We start from the raw sequence: 22,636 nt of genomic DNA, 5'->3' as shown, positions 1-22,636 counted from the left end.
TTGTGTGGCTTGTCCATTCTCTCTGCAGTTTAATAAATGAGGCCCCTGGTCTGATCCGTCTGGCCTGGGCTGAGACTGAGAAATCTTCTATTGAAATTCAGGTCTTAGACGAGATTTCTGTCTCTGTCAGTGGTTTTTAACATTGTCGACTGAAGCTGAGCGCTGACTTTTAATTGTTACTCCTCAGCTCCATAAAGTGTTACCTCAGTTTTGTCTCAGAAAACTGAGACACATCCAATCACTGATTTGTTTCATGCACTCAGAGCTTGTGTTGGACCACAGTCCTCTGGTGATGTGGTTATTTCCTGAAAACGAGTTCAACTTTTCCTTTCAGATTTCCCTTTATTGGAACCGAGGGACCTTAAAGTACACACACATGTATGGGTAAGCTTTGGATATATGTGTTTCATCTCTCTTATTTATTCAGTGACATTTGTTTCGTTCTGGTCGAACACTCAGTTGCTTTCAGGGAGACAGAAGAGACAGAGGGGAGAGGAGAGGAGTCTTCTGCCTCTGTAGCGCTCCTGGTGTTGGTAAACTGCAGCTGCAACAACATCCATCACCTCTCCGTGTCTCTCCGTCCCTCCCCCTTCTCCTCCTCAATGATACCCGAGCTCACCGACCAACCTGCATCCGCGCTTTCTTGTAGCCAGGCTTCCCCAGCTGTTCCGCTCCACCTAAATGAGCCTGCGCAATGGCCACTCGTCAAGTGTAGGAAACCAATAGCGCGTCTGCACAGCCGAACCGGGAGAGAGGGAGAGACAACACACATACACACACACACACACGGAGAGACACAGTGAAAACAGACGGGATGAAGCACGGGCGCGCGGACTGTTTGCTCCGGTAAACAAGCGGAGCAGGAGCCTGGAAATCACCGGCGGAAAGCGGAGGGGGGGATTTCGGGGACACAGCCATGGCGACGGGAGGAGGAGGAGGAGTGAGGCGGAGGAGGAAAGCGGGGCTCCCGGGATTCTGCTGGAAAACCTGCTACTTTCCTATTTTGTTCTGGGTCGTTTCCGTCTGCGGGGAGGAGAAGACGCTGATTGTGGAGGTAGGCGGTAGAGTCCCGCACCCTGACACCTAAACACGGTTATTTAAAACAAAGTGCGCGCTGTCAAGGATGTTTGTGTGTGTGTTTATCTCCACCCATGGGTGTTAAGGAATGAGCATCCTCCCTGCTTCACTCCCATCAGGTCAGCTCCGTTTCTGAACGCACGCGGGTTGGAGCGGAGTCGTGCTCTCCGGGATGTTTTTATGCGCGTTTCCATGTTTACACCCGCCGTCCCTCTCTCTCATTCCGCCTTCACCCCGCCACGAAAGTGACACCCACCCTCCATGTGCGGAGGGAGCAGGGGAAATAAAAGATTCACGAGTTGGTGAACTGAATTAATGAAAGCAGATCAACAGTAGAGCAGCTCCATCTCACTGCTGTGCTCTTTTGTTTTGGGCGCTGGGACGGCGCGCGCACCGGACCTCTCCAGTTGCCGTCCAGTGAATTTCCTAATCACAAACAAAGGTGGCGTAATTGCTCATCAGGTTTTATTGTTTCCGTTTGTTTAGAGGCTTCAGTCCGGCCGCAGAGCTCCGCTGCGAGGAATGAATAATTTGTTCCTCCGCTGGCTGAGCTTTTGGCGGAGGAGGGAGTCAGTCCAAGATGGTGAGGTGCCGGGGACTGTGTCAGACACCCTCATTAGAAGCGGCCTTAACGCACGCTGCTTGGCTGATTTACAGGCTGCTAATTATACTTGTTCATGGTTGATCCGGGTAATTAATCCCTCCGTCTCTTGTGCGCAATTGGAAACACATGATGGACAGTGAGGGTTAAAAAGCACTAATATCCACATGCAGATTATCGTGTGTTATATCTTTGGTGACTGGAGGAGTCTCTGTGATGAGCTCTTAACGCATGTTGTCAATAAATAGCCATCAGCATGCAGAGAGCATTAAAGTGAGGCTGAGTGAGTGTGCTGCTTTCATGTGTGCTGAACAAAGCATCTCCAGATTCTCCCCCTCGCTCCCTTCACTGAGTCCAAATATAGCCTCCCTCCATAATTTATGGAAATAGCAGGGAGTTGGAGGAGAGAAGAAGAGGAGAGATGGGAAGAGGTGCAGACATGATGGATTTAAAATTCTTGTGCACATGATGGCCAGTCGTCTCAGGCTGCTGCCGCCACACAAAGGCAGACAGAAAGTTCTTTGTTGATATGGGTGCAAATGAAATGTGGAACACTTGGATGATAAAACGATGCTTCCAGTAGTGTTTTCAGCTTCAGCAGGTGAAAGCATCCTCTGATATTAACGGTGATGTTTGTCAAAGAAAACATGGGATCCTTTGTTTGCTGAAGATGCATCACACCTTGTTTGGAAATGTGGGTCATGGATTGTGAAATCAAATCCTTGCAGACGTCTTTCGCTCTGGGAGACGTGATCAGCGGTGTTTTTATTTAGGGATGTTGTTAGTGACACTTTCATTCAGACAAAGAGAAGCGCCTGTGGCTGGGCTGAGCGTGGCTGCTAACAGCCGGGGTATGTCACGGTGCCACACAAAGGATGAGATGTTTTCACTGAGCCTGGTTTTCCCTGAGAAATCATAATCCCCTCAAAGCTATTGCTGGTACATGTCATGCTAATGTGGCCCCACACGGATGTGATGTATAGTTTTTGCCATAAATCAGGGTTTTATTAAAAGATAATTCAGTGAAAAATGTGCCCTCAGTCAGTATTTACGTCATTGGTACAGAAAACAAAAGTTTGTGTGAAAATCTATTAATCTGTTTGTTATTTTCTTGAGTTATTTTTTAGACTAAAATCACTGAAAAATGGCCAAAAGTCAGCCCCAAGGTGACTTCTTCAAACAGCGCTTTTGTCCAAACAACAGTCCAAAACCATAATATTCAGTTTACTTTAAGATATCACAAAGAAAATCAGCAAATCCTCAAAATTTAGAGGCTGAAACAAAATGTATTGATATGACTTGAATCATAAATCAGTAATTATCAAACTAGTCTCATAAACTGTTAATGTGTTTCCCTTTGAAAAGTAATGCACCCAGATTCGTTCATATTACACATATTTTGAAAGGCTGCAATCACGTGACTGATGCGCTGACGGGAGTAGACAAGGACGCAGGTTGAGGTGATGGATGGGTCACAAAAAACAGGACTTTCCACTGGGACATTCCCCAGGAGACGTATGTTCGGAAACATGAACTTTGGGTCATTTTAACACACGTCCTCGCCATGTTTCTCTTCCTAAACCTAACCACAGTAACTTTGCATTAAATACGTAACTTTGTTTCAGGACATAACGTCATTGGTGGAGCACTGATTTGTAGGGTGTGATACAAACCGCTCTATGAGCACACGAAAATGCACACACAACAGTTCATAATGCATTAAAGTTACGGAGGTTTAGAAAAAGAAACATGTTAAGATGAGTGTTCAGAAACATGAACTTTGAGTCTGTAAGGTTTGTCCTCATCGTGTTTCTTTTCCTAAACCTAACAACTGTAACTTTATGTTAATTGCGTAACTATATGTTGAAGAAGTAACGTCATTCGTTGGGCACTAATTCGTAGGGTATGGTGCAAACTGTACCAGGAGTGTACGAAAATGCAGTTTGTATGATAACGTACAAATGAGTGCCCAATGCATGACATTACATCCTTCACGTTCAGTTATGTATTTAACTTAAAGTTACTGTGGTTAGGTTTAAGAAAAGAAACACGGTGAGACCCGTAGGGGTGTGCGATATGGACAAAAAATAATATCTCGATATTTTGGGGGATTTTGAAGATAACGATAATTAGACGATATTCTTTTAAATATGTGTTTTTAACAGCCTGAGTTATAGCTCATTAATTGTTTCTCATGGATGATATTAATGGAAAAATGTTCTTAACATTTCTTGCTGCTTTTTTACCTGCTCTCTCTGTTTGACTCTGGTGACGGCCTTTTGTAGCGTCAATTCCGGGTCCATTTGCAACTGTTCAGATAGGCGTTTGTCCCGCAGACTCACCACAAGCCTGTCCCTCACCATCTCATCATGTAGAGCCCCGTAACCGCAGTGCTCCGCCAGGCAGTGCAGCGCCGTAATGAAACTGTCGGCCGTCTCGCCCGTTTCTTGATGCCGCTGATTAAACTTTGCTCTCTCAAAGATCACATTCCTGCGATTCTCTTCTGCTTGCGTCTCCAATCCAGAAGCAATGCGGAATCTGTCGAAGCGTTTAATCCATTTAGGCCAGTCTTCAGCCTTGAAGGTGAACTTTTCCGGCGGGGAGACTTGAAACTGTGCCATGTTGCCGCTTCGTTCAGCTAACTGTGGCTAGGCTAGGTAGCTCCATAGACGGTCTTCCGGTACTGCGAACTTTAGCCTGACAGGCTGGGACCTATCACTACAGTTGACCCACGTCTTTCGAAGCTGCTAGAACATCCGTGGGCGGTGTTGCCATGTTGTCTCGCTAATGTTTGTTTAGCAGCAGGCTGACCTGCCGGGAAGGTGCCCGTGAGAGATCATGTGACCACCTAGGCGTACTGCGGCGTGCTGCTGCATGCAAGTTACGTAACTCTTGTTCAGTGAATGTGTGGGGTTTCAACCTTTCAACGTGTGTTTTCAGTTGTTTTTGTGAAGTCATTTGCATACTCAATAACGTAAATTTGCACATCGTTAAAACAACAATGACGATATTATCGTTAACTATATATATCGCGCACCCCTAGAGACCCGTGTTCGCAACCATTTGAACTTTGACTCTTTAAGGTGCGTCCTCACCATGTTTCTTTTTCTAAACCTAACCTCAGTTACTTTACTTGCCTAAATCTAACCACCGTAGCTTTGCATAATTTGTGGGGTGCAAATTTGTAGACTATGATATGGACTGTTGTGTGTGCATTTTTATAGGATATCATACAAACCGTTCTATGACCACACGAACATGCAGACACAGTTGGTATGATACCCTAGAAATTAGCGTCACAAATGACATCATGTTAAATTTTGATCCAATGGCTTAAAACAACTGACGCAGCTGGGTAGCTGCAGACTTTGCCATGTTTGAAATCTTCAACCAAGTCACCAGAGTCAATGTTTGTAAAAGTTTCTGCAAACCATGGATACGTGACATCTGTACATTATTCTACAACTCATAGAATAGTTTATATGATATCCTTTGAAAACTGCCTGCTCAACAGTTTGTATGATATTGTACAAATTAACGCCCCAGAAATGGTGTTGCGTCGTTAACGTACCGTGATGTAATTAACATAAAGTCACTGTAGTTAGGTTTAGGAAAAGAAACGTGGCGAGGACGTACCTTAAAATGACTTAAAGTTTACGCGATTACAAACATGTGACTCCAGGGGAAGTCCACCTTTTTGTGACCCATCTACCACCCCAATCTGCCTCCTTGCAAGACCACTCAGGACTGCTTCCTTGTTTACCCCCTTCAGCGCCTTGGTCACAGGATTACAGCCTTTCAAAATACGTGGGATATGAATGAATTTGGATGCATCACTTTTTGTGGGAAAACATTTATGACAGTTTATGAGAACAGTCTGAATTAGTTGACTAATCAATTTAACGATGCGAGTGGTTTGAGCTTTAACGATATGCTTTGCTCGCATATCAGTGATCTTTGATGTTGGAGACCAGGTTCTTCTTTTCTGTCTGTGCATAAACAGAATTATAGGTGGAAACTTTTGTTTTGAATTGGATGGTTTTGTGTTATCACATGTGGAACATTAATGTAACAAATGTTATGTTAAACAGCATAAAAGTAGTTCCTATTTCCATCTCTTTCAAACAGATGATACCATGTGATGTTTTTTTTTTTTTACAGAGCTTCTCCTGTGAAGTCACAGCCAACCAATTTAAATGCTGTCAGCCTTGGATTTTCACAGCATCAGGGTTTCTTTGTGTGCGCGCTGTGGCCACATGGCGCATATGAGATGGTGTTTACTTCCCCTTTATGTCCTAATTGGGGTCCAAAGGTTCAGTGCAACAACAAAGAATTGACAGTGATAAAAAAATCTATCTCATATGTTAATTTCAGCGAGGACGAGGGCTGGTGCTGTAGATCTTAATTGACACTAATTGTTAAATGCACCCCTCCTGTTTATGGTAGGTATTAATTGCGAATGCTTTGGTGTACAGGTCGTCTGCCAGCTGCCTGCCTTGTTGTGTTTGTGATGAGCTCAAACACACTGGTTGTCACAGGGACACAGTGAGATGTTGTGAACATTACTTTGAACTGGTGTCGCTTTATCTGATGGTTCATATACTGGATGTTTCTGTGGGTGTGTTTGCTGAAGTGATTATTACGTACACATGCTGTTTTTTATGACAGCTATGCGGCACAGATTGGGTCGTGACTTTGGTTGCGGAGGTCTTGATGTTTTCCCGTGAAGCTGCATGAAAACATGTTTTGATCAGGTCTCAGCCGTCAGTCATTTCTTTATTTACTTTGCTTGGTGGTGCGCATCATGTTAAAGCCTGAAATAAGCTTTGATGCTGGGATGTAATGAGGTGTGTAGCTCAAAGTTGTTTGCTATAACATCTTAAGTTTCTGGGAGTAAACTTCTGTTTGAGGTCCTTATGATGTCTGCAGAGCTGCATGCACTGTGATGTCCAGTTCAAACACATTGTTTGTGCTTTGTTACATTTGCCACAAGATGAAATGTATAAGAAAAAGTTCACCTTAGCAAGACTCAGTGGTCAGACCATCTACAGACCCTTTTACTGTTAGTAATCAGTAATACATTTTTTGGTGGGCGGCGCTTAGCTGGAGGCAAAACAATTCTCCACAGACATTACAGAACTAACAAGTTGTGTTGTCTTGTTTTAGACAATGGAGGAAGATGATGTGAGTGGTGCGTTCAGAAACACTCATTGTGAGTGTGGGAGCGCACTCTGACACAAACTGGAGCGTTGATAAATTGGGAGCGCTGTGTGAATGTAGTGTTGGGTTATCCAGAGCAGCGCACTCTCAGAGTGGCAGAGCGCACTCTGGACACTCTGTCTGTGGAGACGGAGCAGCAGAGCGCCGAGCGGAGTGAATGTGTGATTAACTTAACCGTTGGTTCATTCATGTAGAAATATAACGCTCCGTTTCTTCCACCAACAGGGCTCTCATTTTAGTGTAGAGCGTCAGACTGAATTTACCAACGCACCATGTCAGGTCACTCACTCTCCGGGACCGCCAGTGTTACTTGAATAAGTAAACACTGACCAACGGGACCAGACTGGCCGACCCGTATGCTCTCACTCAGTGGATGGATGATGTCACAGGAAGCCAATCTTACAAAGGAGGACCACACTTGTTTGTTTTGCTATGGAAGCTAACGTTAGCTAATGTGCTAAAAAGTTAGCGTTCCAGAGAAATCCAATATTCCTCTTAATCCCTCCCCAGTTTCTGATGAGGTGGACATGATAACCCTTAATACACATAACCTTATTCATCCCTACAACAGGAAATACTTTTTCCCTAACCTGATATGAAGTGTGCGCTGCACATGTGAGCATTTTTGATGATGGCCTCCGTCCAGTCCTTTGGTCTTATCACATTTAACCATAGTTGTCTTTGTTTTTGTTGACGGGCAGTGTCGGCTGGTTTTGAGCCATGACTCCTTCTATTCTGGCTCCCAATAACACAACAAGACAAACACATTTTAACACTCCTATGGAGCCTACAGCCCTGTGGGGGAGAGGCAGCTGCAGCTAACAAACTGACATCTTTGTGACATCGGACCTAAAAGGGTCCATAGCATGAGGAGTTGTGGGCCACTGTCCCCTGACAGGAATAGGCTTTCTTTAGCTTTGCAGGTATTTGGTTAGAAACCAAAATATAGGACAAATTAAAATGCTGATCTGATGATGACAGAAGATGAAAAGGCAGTGGATCATCAGTTACTGGAACTCTTCCTAAAAATGTCAGTGTCATGAATGTGTGTACAACATTTTGTGCTGATCCTTTCTGTAAATGTTGAGATGATGGCATCAGTTTAGTCGATGGTCAAAATCAATCCATTATTTTTACTGCGTATTTTTAGTTTTCTTCTAATCAGATTGTTAGGACTTAGCTTCACACCTACCAGTTCTCTCTTCTTCTTTTCTCTGAAGCTAATCTGAATCACCTGATGTTATTCCACATGTAATAAATGCTAAAGTGTTAGCAGCAGGGACACAAATCAATTTGATGCCTGTTTTCTTGTTGACATGGAACAACATGAGCTCGGTGTTTTGTTTGTGTTCGAAAGCGCCACACAACACGAGAACTGTGTCAGGCGTTCGTCAGCACCACACTGAGCCATGAGACATTACATGGCTGACCACCCACTTCACCTTCAGGTTGTTGCAGTGACACAGAAGCACGCGCGTTGGCTTCCTCGGCTCTGTGATCACAGAGGGAAGATGCAGCTGAGGAGTGAGGCAGGCGCAGTGGAAGCACAGACAGCAGAGGGAGAAGGAGGCGTTCAGTTCTTTGTCTGACTCACTGGTCCGTGCTCCTTTGTCTGTTTGCCTGTTTACACAATAGGTCAGAACCTACTAATGTTTGTGTTTTTTGGACAGAATATTTTTGGCGAGCAGGTATAGACAACTGTTGTGTGGGCTGTAGCTGTGCTGGTGAATAGCCTCTTTGTGCAGATTGCTACACGGTGATTTACCTAATGTTAGTGATTGTCCAAATGATCGTTTGATTAAATGATTGATAAGAAGAGTGACTGTTGGGATTGTTGAGCATCTTTTTTGATGAGGTTTATTAGGAGGGATTCACGGATATGGATTTTTTCAACTGATAAGTGATCATTTCAGTGTATAACCTGTAGTTAATGTTCACCTGAGGGTAAGAAAGACTGAGATGTAGTGCGAAAATATGGAGGATTTAATATTCCATAACCCTGACCGAACCAAATCAAAGTGACATTACTGTTGTTAACACAACAAAAACAAAGAACAGTTCTGACTCTCCATACCTGTCAACATCAGGCCGACCCTCAACGCCCCGCCCCCACATAACCCTACACCACAGATAACCATCATAAATACAAGGATGTGAGTGTAAAAGGATTTAATCAGTATTAGATTTACAGTTAACAGTAGGACTGGGCGATGCAATGGCTATGTGCGATGAATCTGTATATTTTCAAGCAAGATATAAATTCAGAAAACACTGTTTATCTTTATAGGGACAAGTTGCGTTACGTGTCACATACCAGTGTTCATCTCTCCTCTCTAAAATATAATTTTAAGTCTTGTGTGTGATTTATCCTGGCTTCATATGAGCAGAGGAAATCTCCACTCGTCACTAGGCTAATTTATACAATGTAAAATGCCATAGGCTTGTGCTAATAACGTTAGCATGTTGTATTTGTGGGGAAAATGTGTCCAGATAAAGACAAGTGTTTGTCTGTGAATGCTGCGAGTTATAGTGAAGCTGATTTGCGTACTTGTGTTTGAAATTATTGTTATTAAGTCATGTTTAATGTGTGTTAATGTGTGTTTAATGTGTGTTTTGAATCAACTAGGTAACAATACAAATAATCACTAACTGTAGCATGACATGGCGAGCAGTTATTAATAAGTTTACAAGAGTCGAGCCTTTTAAAAGCTCGATGTTGGATGGTAGCTGCTGCTAATTAGCTCAGGCTAACACTCTGGAGACGGCCTGACATAAATTGTGCATTCCTATTAATAAGAATCATCTGAGATTTTTAAATGTTCTGATGCTGTTCTGTTCTGTTCTCCAGTGCAGGGTGATACAGCCAGAAACATTATTGTTAATGTGGAAATCAGTCGATCATTTGTTAATTTCTGACTTGTAATTATACAAGGTACAGCTCCAGTGACATTTGACCCCATCAGATCCTTTAACTTGTGCACTGTAATTTAGTCCGGTGGTTTCCAACTGGTGGGTCGCAGTCCAAAAGTGGGGTGCTAGTCCATTCTGAATAGACCGCAAGTGACTTGCAAATGTGTGAAGTCTGTTAAAAAAAAACATTTTTTTTTAAAGTACAGTGAATTTCTGGAACAGAGCTTTTTTTGAGGTGCTGTTTCCTGCTGTAGAGTGAGTTGCTAATGTACAGCTGCTTGATAGAGACAGCAAACTAGCTTGATGACATCCAAACACAAGTATGTAAGTAAGATTCTTACCTTAAAAGAATACTCCGACGATTTGGGAGTTACGCCCTTTCTCTATCATTTTCATATTGAGACAACATGATCGATATCTTTTTTGTGTCTGTACGTCCAGTGGCTGGGTCTCAGCGGTTAGCACTGCGCTTATAGGGGGTCAGTACGTCCTGCGCTGTGATCCGCAGAGGGATACACTGGTGAGCAGGCACAGGCACAGACGTAGCCTGTAAACAAAACTCAGTTGTTTATTTAGCCTAACGACATCTCCGGAGTGTAGTAGCTGCAATGGACGACTTTGAACGCGATTTTGAAGAGTTTCTTGTAGCGGACACAGATCCAGAGCCATACCTGTTTGAGCCGGAGTATACAGATGAGGAACTCCAGGTGTTGGATGCTGAGCAGGTGAGAAGAGAGGCTGAATCCTCCGAGGCAGCGGAACAGCAAGGGGCCGAGGGGAGACGGAGGTCAGGGGAGGATTGGTGGTGTAGCTGCGGGGCTTGCCAACCAATGTCTATGGAGGTGGAATCTTGCTGCACAGAATGGGATTCGGTGCTACCATCGTTGGGGAGATATATCATCAGAAGGAAAACCGCCACAGAGAGTGCATCACAAGGAGTGAAAACTTTGCAGCAATCACTAATCCTGGCATGATTGAAACTTTTTTCATGTTCCTAAGATGAACTGGAAAAAACGCCCCAGGCCTGCAGGAGCTGATGGACAGCTTTCAGTCAAGTGAGTAATATCGTCTGTGTCGTCTCTTTGTTTGCTTTTACCGAGTGACCTAGCGTACCTGTCCCAGAGCCAGCTGCAGCTGTTGCTCACCGGTGTATCCCTCCGCGCAGGACGGAAACATACTATAGTTCATGTATCAAACTTCTTCTTAAAAGACTATAAAGGACACTCGTTTTTTGAATTAATGTTTAAACATGCTTATTTTAAATGCACGTGCAGAAATACCAGCTTCAGGGTTACTGTAATGTTTATTTGTTCACTTTTACCGTAGGCTACTGACCCCTATAAGCACAATGCTAACCGCTGAGACCCAGCCACTGGACGTACAGACACAAAAAAGATATCCATCATGTTGTCTCAATATGAAAATGATAGAGAAAGGGCATAACTCCCAACTCGTCGGAGTATTCCTTTAAGGCGTGTGGGCGGACAGAAACTGATGTCATTAACTCCCCGTGACTCTGTCCTTGCAGCCCCCCCCCCCGCTTTCAAAAAGTCATCGGATCTACACGAATCTCACACGTGGTGATTTTTGCTAAAAGGTGACAATTTTGCACTTTTACATTTTTGAGAGGAGGCTGCAGGATGTTTTGGGCTTTCACACTGTGCCAGTACATTTTTTATTCCACCACACTGTGAAGAGACCTCCTCAAAATGGCTGCACGTACCTGCCAGCATGATGACTGTGGTGATGATGATGATGATGATGATGGTGATTGTAGTGCTGAGGATGATAATAACAACAGTGATGACAGACTTGAACAGTAACAAGTCATAGCGATGGTGATGAGTATGAATAATGATGATGATTGAACAAATGTTTGGATGATGATGATCCAGCACAGCTGATGGTTTTATAAGATGAAAGTATGTTTCCAAACCTCTCTGGGCTTTTTCCTGTCTGTTTTTCTCCTCCCTCCCGAGAGGAGAGGAGAGGAGCTCAGGGAGAGAGGCTGGTCCCTGGGGTGTTGTAAACACCACATTACACCCGAGAAATGGGCTAAATGAGCCTGCAATGCTGCACTTATCAGAGCGGTGTGTACACTGTGTAGGCGGGTGTGAATTCACGGCTGTTACTAGTAGTCTTAAGCTTTGTCCTGATCTGCCATCCTTGGAGTGAAGCGCACGCATATGGAGCCTGGACTTCACATTCACGCCTGTTTTTTTGTAATCACCACCTGCTGCGCGTTCAGAACATTTTGGCTTTTTGATGGACGGCGTCATTGTTGTACAGTCCTTCCTCTCTCTGCCTCTTTATTCATCTGTCTCGGGTTTTTTCGCTTCCCTCCTCTCCAGCCATTGTTTTTCTCGCCCACCCACTCACACTTTACTGCACACTCAGTGCAAGCTGCAGCTGTAAATAAGAGGAGTTGTCATTGTGCATTTGATGAGGGTATTGTAGTGTTTGTATGCAGCGAGCCAGGGACAAACTAGTTACTGAACAGTTTGAAGAGAAGCAGGGAGGTGGTGGATGGTCGGCTCAGCTGAACTCAGTCAACCTTCCTTTTTAAATAATTAACATGCTTTTCAAACTCTGATATAAATTTATGATATTCGTCACTGCCTGCCTGTTATGTAGTCTGGTTACTGCTTCTGTGCTCAGTAGAAGTCTGATGAAAACGTTATTGTCTTTCGTTACATTTTATCTATGAACAATCACTTATGATTACATACAGACGTCTTCATCAAAATGAAACAAAAAAATGACGTTTGGTATCACTTTCTCACGAGGCCGGGTTTGTACGTTGTATCTGTTGACTTCATGAATAACTAATAAATAATTCATGAATGCCAGTTAGTTTTGTTGATGGAAACTATGATGCAAACATTTTCATCAACCTTTTTTCCATGACGAAAACAAGACGATGACGAGCTAAAAGTATATTTTGATAATAAAAACTAAGACAAAATCTGTTTCATTTTCACCGACAAGACCTGATGAAAGTATTAGTGGTGGACTATCGGACATTGAAAGCCGAGAATGGCCGTGTTGGTAATTATCTCCAAATGCTGCATGAGTGACAGGCTGGTAAGCTCCAGTAAATAGTCTGCACCAGGATGTTTTGGTTGGTGCGAGTTGTGAGCTGTAATTCAGCAGTAAATATTCAGCTGTGTGTGTCTGACTGTGGATGGTGGAGCTGCTGAATGGATTTGTGGAGTTAGTTAGTTGCAGTGGTGGCTGTTAGCAGCTAGCTCCGCTGGACTTCACAGCTTCACCCCGCAGGACTCCACTCAGTCCGGACTGGAGAAGGTTTGTGGGTTGATGGTGTTTGACAGGCAGGTAGGAGGCTCAGTTATCTGTGAGTGTAGCTGTGCTGTAAGTAAAGTCTGAACTCAGATCAGTTTTCTCTGACAGAGATGAAAGTTTAGTTTGAATCACCAACTCTGTGAGAGGACACCAGTTTAACCTTTGTGCACGCCTTCAGAAAATGATGATGTTTTACCCTTTGTGCTCAGCTCCTAAAAAGTGCTATCAAAATATTACATATGAATATGTTTCACTTTCACTGCTTTCAATCTTTTGACCAACTTCAGTCCTGATCATAACTATTAAATTTACATGTATTTCTTAAATAATTTTAACCCTTTGATGCCATTTTGGGAATATTAACCCACATGTTTTAAATGATAGAAACACAAAATACGAAAGATTTTCCATATACTAAGTGCAAACTGGATTTTTTTCAGGGGGCTATTACACCCTTGGACATGTCAATAATTGACAACAACATTGATTTTAATGCATTATTACTTTTTGAGCAGTGTGTGTTTATTAAAAAATATGCCACCTTTCATGCAAAAAATGCTCAGTTCCTATAAAGTGCTATAAAATATTACATATGAATCTTTTGACCAACTTCAGTCCTGATCATAACTATTACATTTACATGTATTTCTTAAATAATTTTAACCCTTTAATGTCATTTTAGGAATATTAGCCCCTATTTTTATTGTCAAAACACAAAATATGAAACAATTTGCGTGTGTGAGTGGAGCAGGAGCTGCAGATCGTTTTCATGTGTACTTTGCATGAATACTTGCTGCCCTTGGCACACCGGGTCCAGACCTTTAGCTGTCGCGTGCAAAATGTGCATTGCTTGCGCCTCTTCAAGAACCCGGCCTCTGCTGCTGGATCGTCCCTTTGCTCTGTGTCTTGGCCTTGGACCTGTGCCACCAGTGTGGCTGCTGCTGGTGTGCGCGGCATGCGGCGTCTTCGGGCCATCATCGGGGCAACTAGGGGTTTACCCAACTCCTCAAGCAACAGACGCCTCCTAAACAGTTTCCTCTGGTTCCAGCTGGGATCCACCACCATAAAGAGGACGGAAGCATTACAGGAGGAGACGTCCAAGATGTTGCAAAAAAGGCTCTGTGGCCACCTGCAGGAACTAAACTGCAAATAATTAATGTGTAATGGCACATACCTTATTTGGGTTGGCGACTGCACCTTTGCAGTGGTTCTAGTCAGTTGCAATCTTAGGCTTCTCCATCGGTCTTCTTCTCCACTGCTGGCTCCTTCTTTGTGTTTGGTGCTGAGCAGCAAGACATTCCTCCCTCTCTTTGGCATGTAAGACACAGCTGTTTGGATGCGAGTAAAGGCGAACACTGAGGAAAGCGTTTCTTTCAGCCAGGTCTGTAGTAGCTGCGGGAGGAGCTCTGACTTGTTTTTTCGCAAGGTGCTCACCAGGGTCATTTTCCTCTTCCGTAATAGTAAAAAAATTATCGATCATGACAGTGTGGCCCTCTAGTCCCTCTGTCAACTCGAGGACCACCCGCATCCCCTGGTTAACGTCTCTCTCTGCTCCTGGATACCTCCTATTAAACACCTGCGTTCTCCAGGCATATGAGGTCTCCACATCACAGATTACCCAGACTTTCTACCCATACTTGGCAGGTTTGCTTGGGATGTATCCCAATACGGTCTGGATTGAAAAGGAGGGCGAGGCCGGTGCTCCACAAATCCCACAAACCCCGGATGGCAGCCATCTTATCCCTCCATTGACGCGCAGGTGGTCGTTGAACCTGAGCCCTGTGTCCTCAGCCCAGAGGCTCTGTGTCGCCTCATCCCGGGATCTGTGGACTCCAGCCAGGATTAGCAACCCGATAAAGACCCACAGCTCCTCCTCATCTCATCTCTCCAATCTGCTGCTTTTCGTCTCCCCTGCAGATTGGTGTTCTTGAGGATAAGCTGAAAAATTTTCCCAGTAATAAAGAGCTCAAAGGATGTCTTTGGGCACAACGCGTGGGCCCTGAGGTCAGAATTGGGGGTGGAACATACCGTGGAGTCTCTTCAGGGGTTTGGGCCCAGATCAACTGCCCATTTCTGGATTTCCAAGCAGCAGCGGCCTCCTCCTCCTCCATGTCCTCGCTTGAGCTGGAGCTGGAAGACGCATTTTGTTCAAATTCAGGTGAAGCCTCCCCTGATGGCTCCTCACTGCCTGTGTCAGTCCTGCTGGACATCTCCTCCTCGCTCTCAGAGGACTGCAGGACAGCAGTCAGAGGCTCCTTCAGATTATATTATAATAGAGATTATATTATTAGATCCAAGGTTGAAATTTTAAAATCTGATAGAAAACTGAAATCCTTGCAAAATTTTGTCCCACTACCATTAACACAGACATCTCTCTCCCCTGGTTTTATACTCTTTTAAATGAATTTAAAAAGTTAAGCAATGAAGCTGAAATAAATTGTGACGCTATGAAAGGCTGTGATTGGCTCCTTGTCTAGTTTGAACTTGTGATACTTGAGTTTGTGTGGTGAAAGTCAGACTGATGGATCTGATTGAGGAATGTAACCGACACACCTGAAGCTGCTGTTGAAATCAAATCTCCTCACACAGTGTCAGTGAGTGAAACAGAGCATACATTGCTTCATTACTGTGTTTTGTGTGGTCTACTTTTTTGACATCACCACTTTATGATGATGTTTCCTGCTGATTCTCTTTCAGAGCCTTTTTAACATAATGTCGCTGGTTTTAAAATCAGCCTTTTCTGCATTTAGCCCTGCGAGGAGAGTGAAAAAGGTGAGAAGAGAAAGAGGACGAGGTGTATAATACTGCAGCAGGAGACTGGACGTTGGGCAGAGGAGGTGGAGTATAGATGGTAAAAGGTAAAAGAGAGTAAGAGAAGAGCTGAAGGGAAAGCAAGACAAAAAGAGACATGTATTTAAAGAGGCAGAGAAAGTGGAGCAAGAGACATTGACATGCAAAGCAGCGACTGTACACCGGCAAAGGCAGATATTAAGTTACACTAGACAAAGGGCAAAAGATCGGACGGCAGGGAGGAGACAAGTTTGTCCACAGTCACAATTCCAACATGTCCAGAAACAGTCTGACAGAGGGAGCGTTAAAGGGTAACTTCATTGTTTCACAACCTCGCGAGCCGCTGCGTGGCGAAAGCCTCTCGTTAAGCAGCTAACATTAGCACAAAGCACACACCCACAGCAGTGAGCAGGGACGCTGATTTGGCCAGAAAGACTTAAAGGTCCGTGAGTGACGGCTGTTTAGCATGTATTTATATGACTGTGACTGTGGACGCGACGCAAATGGCGCAAATTAAGCAGCTCGAATTAAGCGAGTAGTTCGATGTTGCATCATACACTTATTCCTGAGAGTTGAAAAATCTGAATTTCAGCGGCTGATTTGCACCGCGATAGCCAATCAGCTTTGAGATCCTCCAGAGATGTAAGACACCGAGGATTTACCGGTGAGGTAGCGCTCGAGGCGGCCGTCATCCAGGAGCAGCTCCTCAAGAAGGTGTTGAAATTTTGCGAGCTGTGTGCGCCTGTGAGAATCCAGTAGGTCCAGACACGGCAGCGTCTGCATCTCCAATAGGGCTGCCACGATTAGTCGACTAATCGATGACTAATTGACTATTAAAATAATCGGTGACTATTTTAGTAGTCGACTAATCGGTTATTTTTCATAGAAAAGTACTATAAAAGTACCTCAAAATACTCTTATTGCAGCTTCTTACGTTCAGATATTGGCAGCTTTACACACTCTCCCGTGACAGTGAACTAAAACCCTTTGGCGTGAGTACGAAACAAGACATTAGAATGAAAATAATCGTTAGTGGCAGCCCTGATCTCCAACAGTTTTGGGCCTTCAGCAGCAGGAATAAAGCAGCAACCCTCGCAATGTACCGGATAAAAAGTCAGTTTATGACACCTTCTGGCAGACAGCCCAAAAAACTGACGCATGTGCGAAGGGGATATGACTCCACTGACAGGCATCCTTAAATAAAATGACAAACTTCTCTGGGTTTGAACATTATTGGAAATGTCTGGGTTAATGCAACTACTCCACAAAACATTGGTCTGGTCATTTTTATCCAGTTTATTGTGGAGCAGTTACATATTATATGTTCAACCTAAAAAGCACAAATCACAACTTAAAACACACACTGGTCCTGGTTTCCAACTGTCACAACAGTCAGCTACCTCTCGCTGCCATTTGAAGCTGCCAACAGGCAGATTTTTGTCAGCATTATTTATTTATTTATGTTTGTGCTTTCTATAGGTTTATGTCAGAATCAGAAACAATAAACAAAAAGTGATTTTCCTGCAGACAAACAGGAGAAATAATGTTGAAAGCTCATGTTGTTACATAATCACAAGCACAAACAACACCAAAACAGCGAGACCTTAATGGAAAGCCACTGTGCAGGACATACAGAACATCAATTAAAGGACCCTGCTGATGACTTTAATGTGCACCAGGAACTAATACACAGCACATTGCGTTCTTGCAGCACGTTTAGCAGTAGGTTGCAGCTCTACATAAGAGTCCAGCAGCGCAGTGGAGTCTCATAATACGAGATACTGAGCAGGACGGAGAGGCATGTGCAGCTCTAATTAAAAATGAATATCAGGCAGGACGCCGTCTGTTGGGAGAAAAAGCATCTCGCTTCTCTGTGAGCTCTCTGGGTGCAGCGCAGAAGGAGAGTGCAGAGTGGATTACGTTTGATCACTGTAGTCACACAGGAAGAGGAAACAATTTCACACCAAGATGTAAATTTAATTGTACTGTGCGCCTGCGGCTGGAACAGCTCATGCCAGTGTAGCACCATAATGTTCATTACAGTAATTGAATTATTTGTCAGTGTTTTTCTTCAGCATTTTTTTTTTTTTGCCTTTAGGACTTTAACATTGTTGCCTCCCATTAGAAAGGGTTCAGAAACTTGAAAATGAAATGGAAACTCTGGAGTGCTTCTAGGTGTGAAATATTGTCTGTTTCACCCCCAAATTCCACCAGATGCATGTTGGTTGCGTCTGCGCTCCGGCACGGCAGCGCAGCCAATCCGTTTCAATTGTAGTCAATGTGTGTGCTTCCACCGGCTGCGGCTGTGCTGCGTTCTGGCTCCGTCACAGCTGCGGTGCTCCGGAGCCCTCCGCAACAGGTACGCAGGACTTCTATTTTTGCCGGATGCACAACACACCAATTCAGCACAGAGCAGATCGTGTGGGCAGGAAGTCGTGCACAGAAACAAAATAAAACATCTGATTAATTTTCAAAATAAAATACACAGTGTTCACGGCGGATCATATTTCCCTGCACTACACCTTGAAAACGTCATAATAGGCGGAGGCAGGCCTGAAGTCAACAGGTCAGAGGTTTTCAGACGTCATTTCACCCCGTTGACACCATGGACGAGGAGATGATAATCATGGTGCACCCAGGTGTCTTCCTACTACTCCTCTGGTTTTGTGGTTCTGTTTATAGAAACTACATCTTGTTATATCGCACAATTAGGCATGAATTCGCGAGATCTCGTGGGTCCTCGTGATTCCCGCTGTCCAGCGGAGCTGCACCACTCCGCACAGCAAACGCAGCCGGTGGGTGTTGACGGACGGCGGAGCACGCAGCGAATAACCAGCGCAGCCATTCCGCAACGGACACGCATCCAGTGGAATTGCGGCGTTAGACTCGTCCAGCCTATTTTCAAATGCAAGTTAAACGTTTTTCAACTCATTTTTTACTGTGAAAGAGATAAACAATCAAACTCAGACAGACATTCAGGGTCAGATTTTATCATTATTTATTGTCTCCAAAAAGACACCACAGTCCAAGGCTGGATATAGTGCCCAGTATGTCAGATTTTTCTCATCAGTCCTGTTCAATGGGAGACGGACTCCTGCAGGCAGATCAGATGGAAAAGTGTTACAAGCGTTTATCGTTGGGTAATATTGCATTACGTTACATTGGAGATCACATTTTGATTTCCCTCAGGGCATTCCACTTGCTTGAAGAAAGAGTTGACCTGGGCAGGTGTTAATGTCGAGCCCTGTGACAGGAAAAACATCACTTTGGTGGACACACAAGGTAGAGTACACTCTGTCCACTATGGTGATTAAGGTAGTCTAGAGATAACCCGTGCAGATTTTGACATGGTCAAGAACAACCTGCTGAAGTTCAAACCGAGCATCAGAATTGGGAAGAAAGGTGATTTAATTGACTTTGACGTTGGTGCCAGACAGACTGGTCTGAGTGTGGATGTGCAGCCAATAAATCTGCAGCAACTGTGTGATGTCATCATGTCAATATGGACCAAAATCTCTGAGGAATGTTTCCAGCACCTTGTTGAATCTGTGACCCTGGGTAGCAACCATAGGCAGCAGCCATCCAAGAGACACAGCACCAACATAACGCAGATACAGAGGACAAACACCAAACGAGAGCGACTCAAGGCTGTCGCTGGTGAGCGTGCACAAACAGCATGGTTCACGTGTAGGTCTTACTAAAAGCTCTGCAGAGCTGAGTGTAGCTGCAGAGTCTGGTAAAAAAAAACTCTCTGTGGGTTTGTCACCATGAGTGACACCTTTCACAATACACACGGTCCTTTGATCTGCTGTAAATATGAAGATATTGATTATAGCAGCGTCGTGGCTGAACGTCAGAGAGCAGTAAAAGAATGAAAAGATGACAGCTGTCTGAAGCACACGCAGAAGAGGAGTACTTCCCACGTCCTGCCATCCATCTTCCAGGCCTCCTCCTCTCTTCTGCTCCGTCCATCCGTCAAACCTCCATCGATCTGTTGATAAATCTGTTCATCCATCTGTCACTCCACACTGAGCGTACGCTTCACAGCCTTTGTCGCATCCTAAAAAAGTTTCACCTTGAAGTAATGCTGTGATGATGTTAATGCGTGTACTTCACAGAGGTCACCTGTCAATCAAACAGTGTCGGTGGTGTTGAGATGTTTTTTTTTTTCCGGTGATCAGGTCTTCAGTAATGTGTCTCACTAATTGTTATATTTATTTATTTGGGGCGGCTGTGGCTCAGAGCTACAGCGGGTTGTCCACCTCCTCCAGTCTGCATGTTGAAGTATTGGGCAAGATACTGAACCCGAAATCGCTCCTGATGGCTGTTCCATCGGTGTGTGAGTGCATGTGAATGGTTACTGAGTAGCAGGTGGCACCATGAATGGTAGTCTCGGCATTTAAGAGGAACTGAACAAGAACAACTGGTCGTAAGTTTTAAATCCTTGTATGTAGACAGTGACCTCCAGCATGCACTGGGGCAGTTTGAGTGGGAAGTGATCGGGGTGAGAGTCACCACCTCCAAATCTGAGGCCATGGTTCTCTGCTGGAAAACAGTGGATTGTTCCCTTTGTGTTGGGAGAGAGTTACTGCCTCAGTTGAAGGAGTTGAAGTATCTCAGGGTCTTGCTCACAGGTGAGGGTAAAATGGAGCGTGAGATGGACAGTGCCTGCGTCACTGCTGATGCCACCATGGAATGTGAAAAGAATGTGGTCGCAGATACAAGTGGCCGAAATGAGTTTACTGCGTTGGGTGGCTGGGCTCAGCTGTAGAGATAGGACGAGGAGCTCGGAGTAGAGTCGCTGCACCTTCATGTTGAAAGGGGCCGACTGAGGTGGTTTGGGTATTGGTTCAGAATGGCTCTTGGGTGCTTCCCATGAGAAGTTCTCTGGGCATGTCCAACTGGTAGGAGGCCCCGGGCAAGCCCAGAACACCCTGGAGGAATTATATATTTTGTCTGGTCTGGGAATGCCTTGGGATCCTCCAGGAGGAGCTGGAATGCATTTCTGGACAGAGGAAGGTCTGAAGTACTCTGCTCAGCCTGCTGCCCCTGCAACCTGGCCCTGGATAAGTGGATGGAAATGGATGGCAGGATGGATGGATAGATTAGCCAACTAACAAGTTTTATGCAACAATCATTGCATTTGCTGGAACGAAATGTCTCCTTTGAAACTCTAAAGTCACTTTTATGCCTCAAAATAATAAATGTACTGAAACTTCTGTTGTGCAAAGACAAGCTGCTTCTGTACATCATAACACAATGAACGCTGACACATGGCACAAAGACCCGGCATCCACTGATCAGTGTCTTAGTCCACACATACTTAATGCATGGACCATAATTCCCTCTGAGTGTGAAGGCAGCGTGAGAGACGGCTGCACAAGTGTACTGCTGTGGATGGTGATGAGGTTTACATGAAATGACAGAAGTTATGAGCTCTGCACACTCTGATGTACACCTGGATGGGTTTTCTGAAACATATTGAGGATGTTGTTAAGATGGAGTGTATCTGTTGTTGGACCATGATTGTTTTCCCTTGTTTACATTGCTTTGCTTTACAGCTGCAATGATACTCGATCTTTATGCAAACGTCCACTTGGACTGAAGGATGAACTGATTAGGTTTTGGTGATCGAGGGACAAAGTAGCTGTGATCTTGTGTCCATCTCATTCTTGTGAACATGATATCTTAAGACGCCCATAAGAGCAATGATTTCAATTTGGCACAAACCGCCACTTGGACTCAACAAGTAACTGATAAGAATTTAGTGGTCAAATGTCACTGTGACCTCAAAAAAGCATGCTTTTGGTCCAAACTCAAGAACTCATGCACTAATTCTGACAAAATTTTACACAAATGTTTAACAGGATAAGATGATGAAGTGATGGCATTTCATATCCAAAAGGACAAAGGTCAACTTCACTGTGACATCATAATGTTCTGTATAGAGACAATTTCAAACACAAGTACGCAAACTGGCTTCACTATAACTCGCAGCATTCACAGACAAACACTTGTCTTTATCTGGACACATTTTCCCCACCAATACAACATGCTAACATTATTAGCACAAGCCTATGGCATTTTACATTGTATAAATTAGCCTAGCAACTAGCGATCTTTTCCTTTTCTCATATAAAACCAGGGACAACAGCAACATTTAACAAAGGTAACGTTACAAAATTCGGCTCCATTACAGCTCACAAGGTTCAGTGACAAAACAACTGTCTTATACTAAACACGTTATCCAAACAAATACAACATGCTAACATTATTAGCGCCAGCCTATGGCATTTTACACTGTATAAACTAGCCTAGCAACAAGTGAACGTTTCCTCTACTCATATGAAACCAGGAACAACAGCAACATTTAACAAAAGTAACGTGACAAAATTCGGCTCCATTACAACTCACAAGGTTCAGTGACAAAACAACTGTCTTATACTAAACACGTTTGCGGTCTGCGTCACCGTGACGCTGAGCGTGGGCGAGTTCAACTTTCTGTCAACAACGGGGGTGTTTTGAAAACACCCCCATTTTCACAGGTAACTTAGTCTGTCCCCCCAACGCAGGAAATAATGGATGAATCCTGGAAAGCTGTTGATGTAGCACTTTTCTCTGTATGAAAGTAACACAGCTATTATTCAGCTAATGAGAATTTGGTTGGACGAGAGCATAGCGACCAAATAATCGACTCGTTAAAGATGTGTGTGAAGCATCCAGGCTTTAGAACAT

The 22,636-nt window shown here is 44.1% G+C and overlaps 2 protein-coding genes across 4 annotated transcripts in view; one reads left to right on the top strand and one right to left on the bottom strand.

Moving 5' to 3' along the window:
• The window catches only part of LOC126385760 (nuclear factor 7, brain-like), a 410,666-nt gene that overhangs the window by 260,481 nt on the left and 127,549 nt on the right, over positions 1 to 22,636 (bottom strand). The window lies entirely within an intron of this gene.
• Positions 761 to 22,636, top strand: part of mmp24 (matrix metallopeptidase 24) — a 109,942-nt gene continuing 88,066 nt past the window's right edge. The window contains exon 1 of the mRNA XM_050037678.1: positions 761 to 1,054. Within this exon, the coding sequence (XP_049893635.1) occupies positions 917 to 1,054 (138 nt within the window). The 5' untranslated portion in view covers positions 761 to 916. The remainder of the gene's footprint in view (positions 1,055 to 22,636) is intronic.

Source organism: Epinephelus moara, chromosome 24 (assembly GCF_006386435.1).
Source record: "Epinephelus moara isolate mb chromosome 24, YSFRI_EMoa_1.0, whole genome shotgun sequence".
NCBI lineage: Eukaryota > Metazoa > Chordata > Actinopteri > Perciformes > Serranidae > Epinephelus > Epinephelus moara.
Note: the sequence above shows the minus strand (reverse complement) of the source record. Positions and strands in the feature narration are given on the sequence as shown.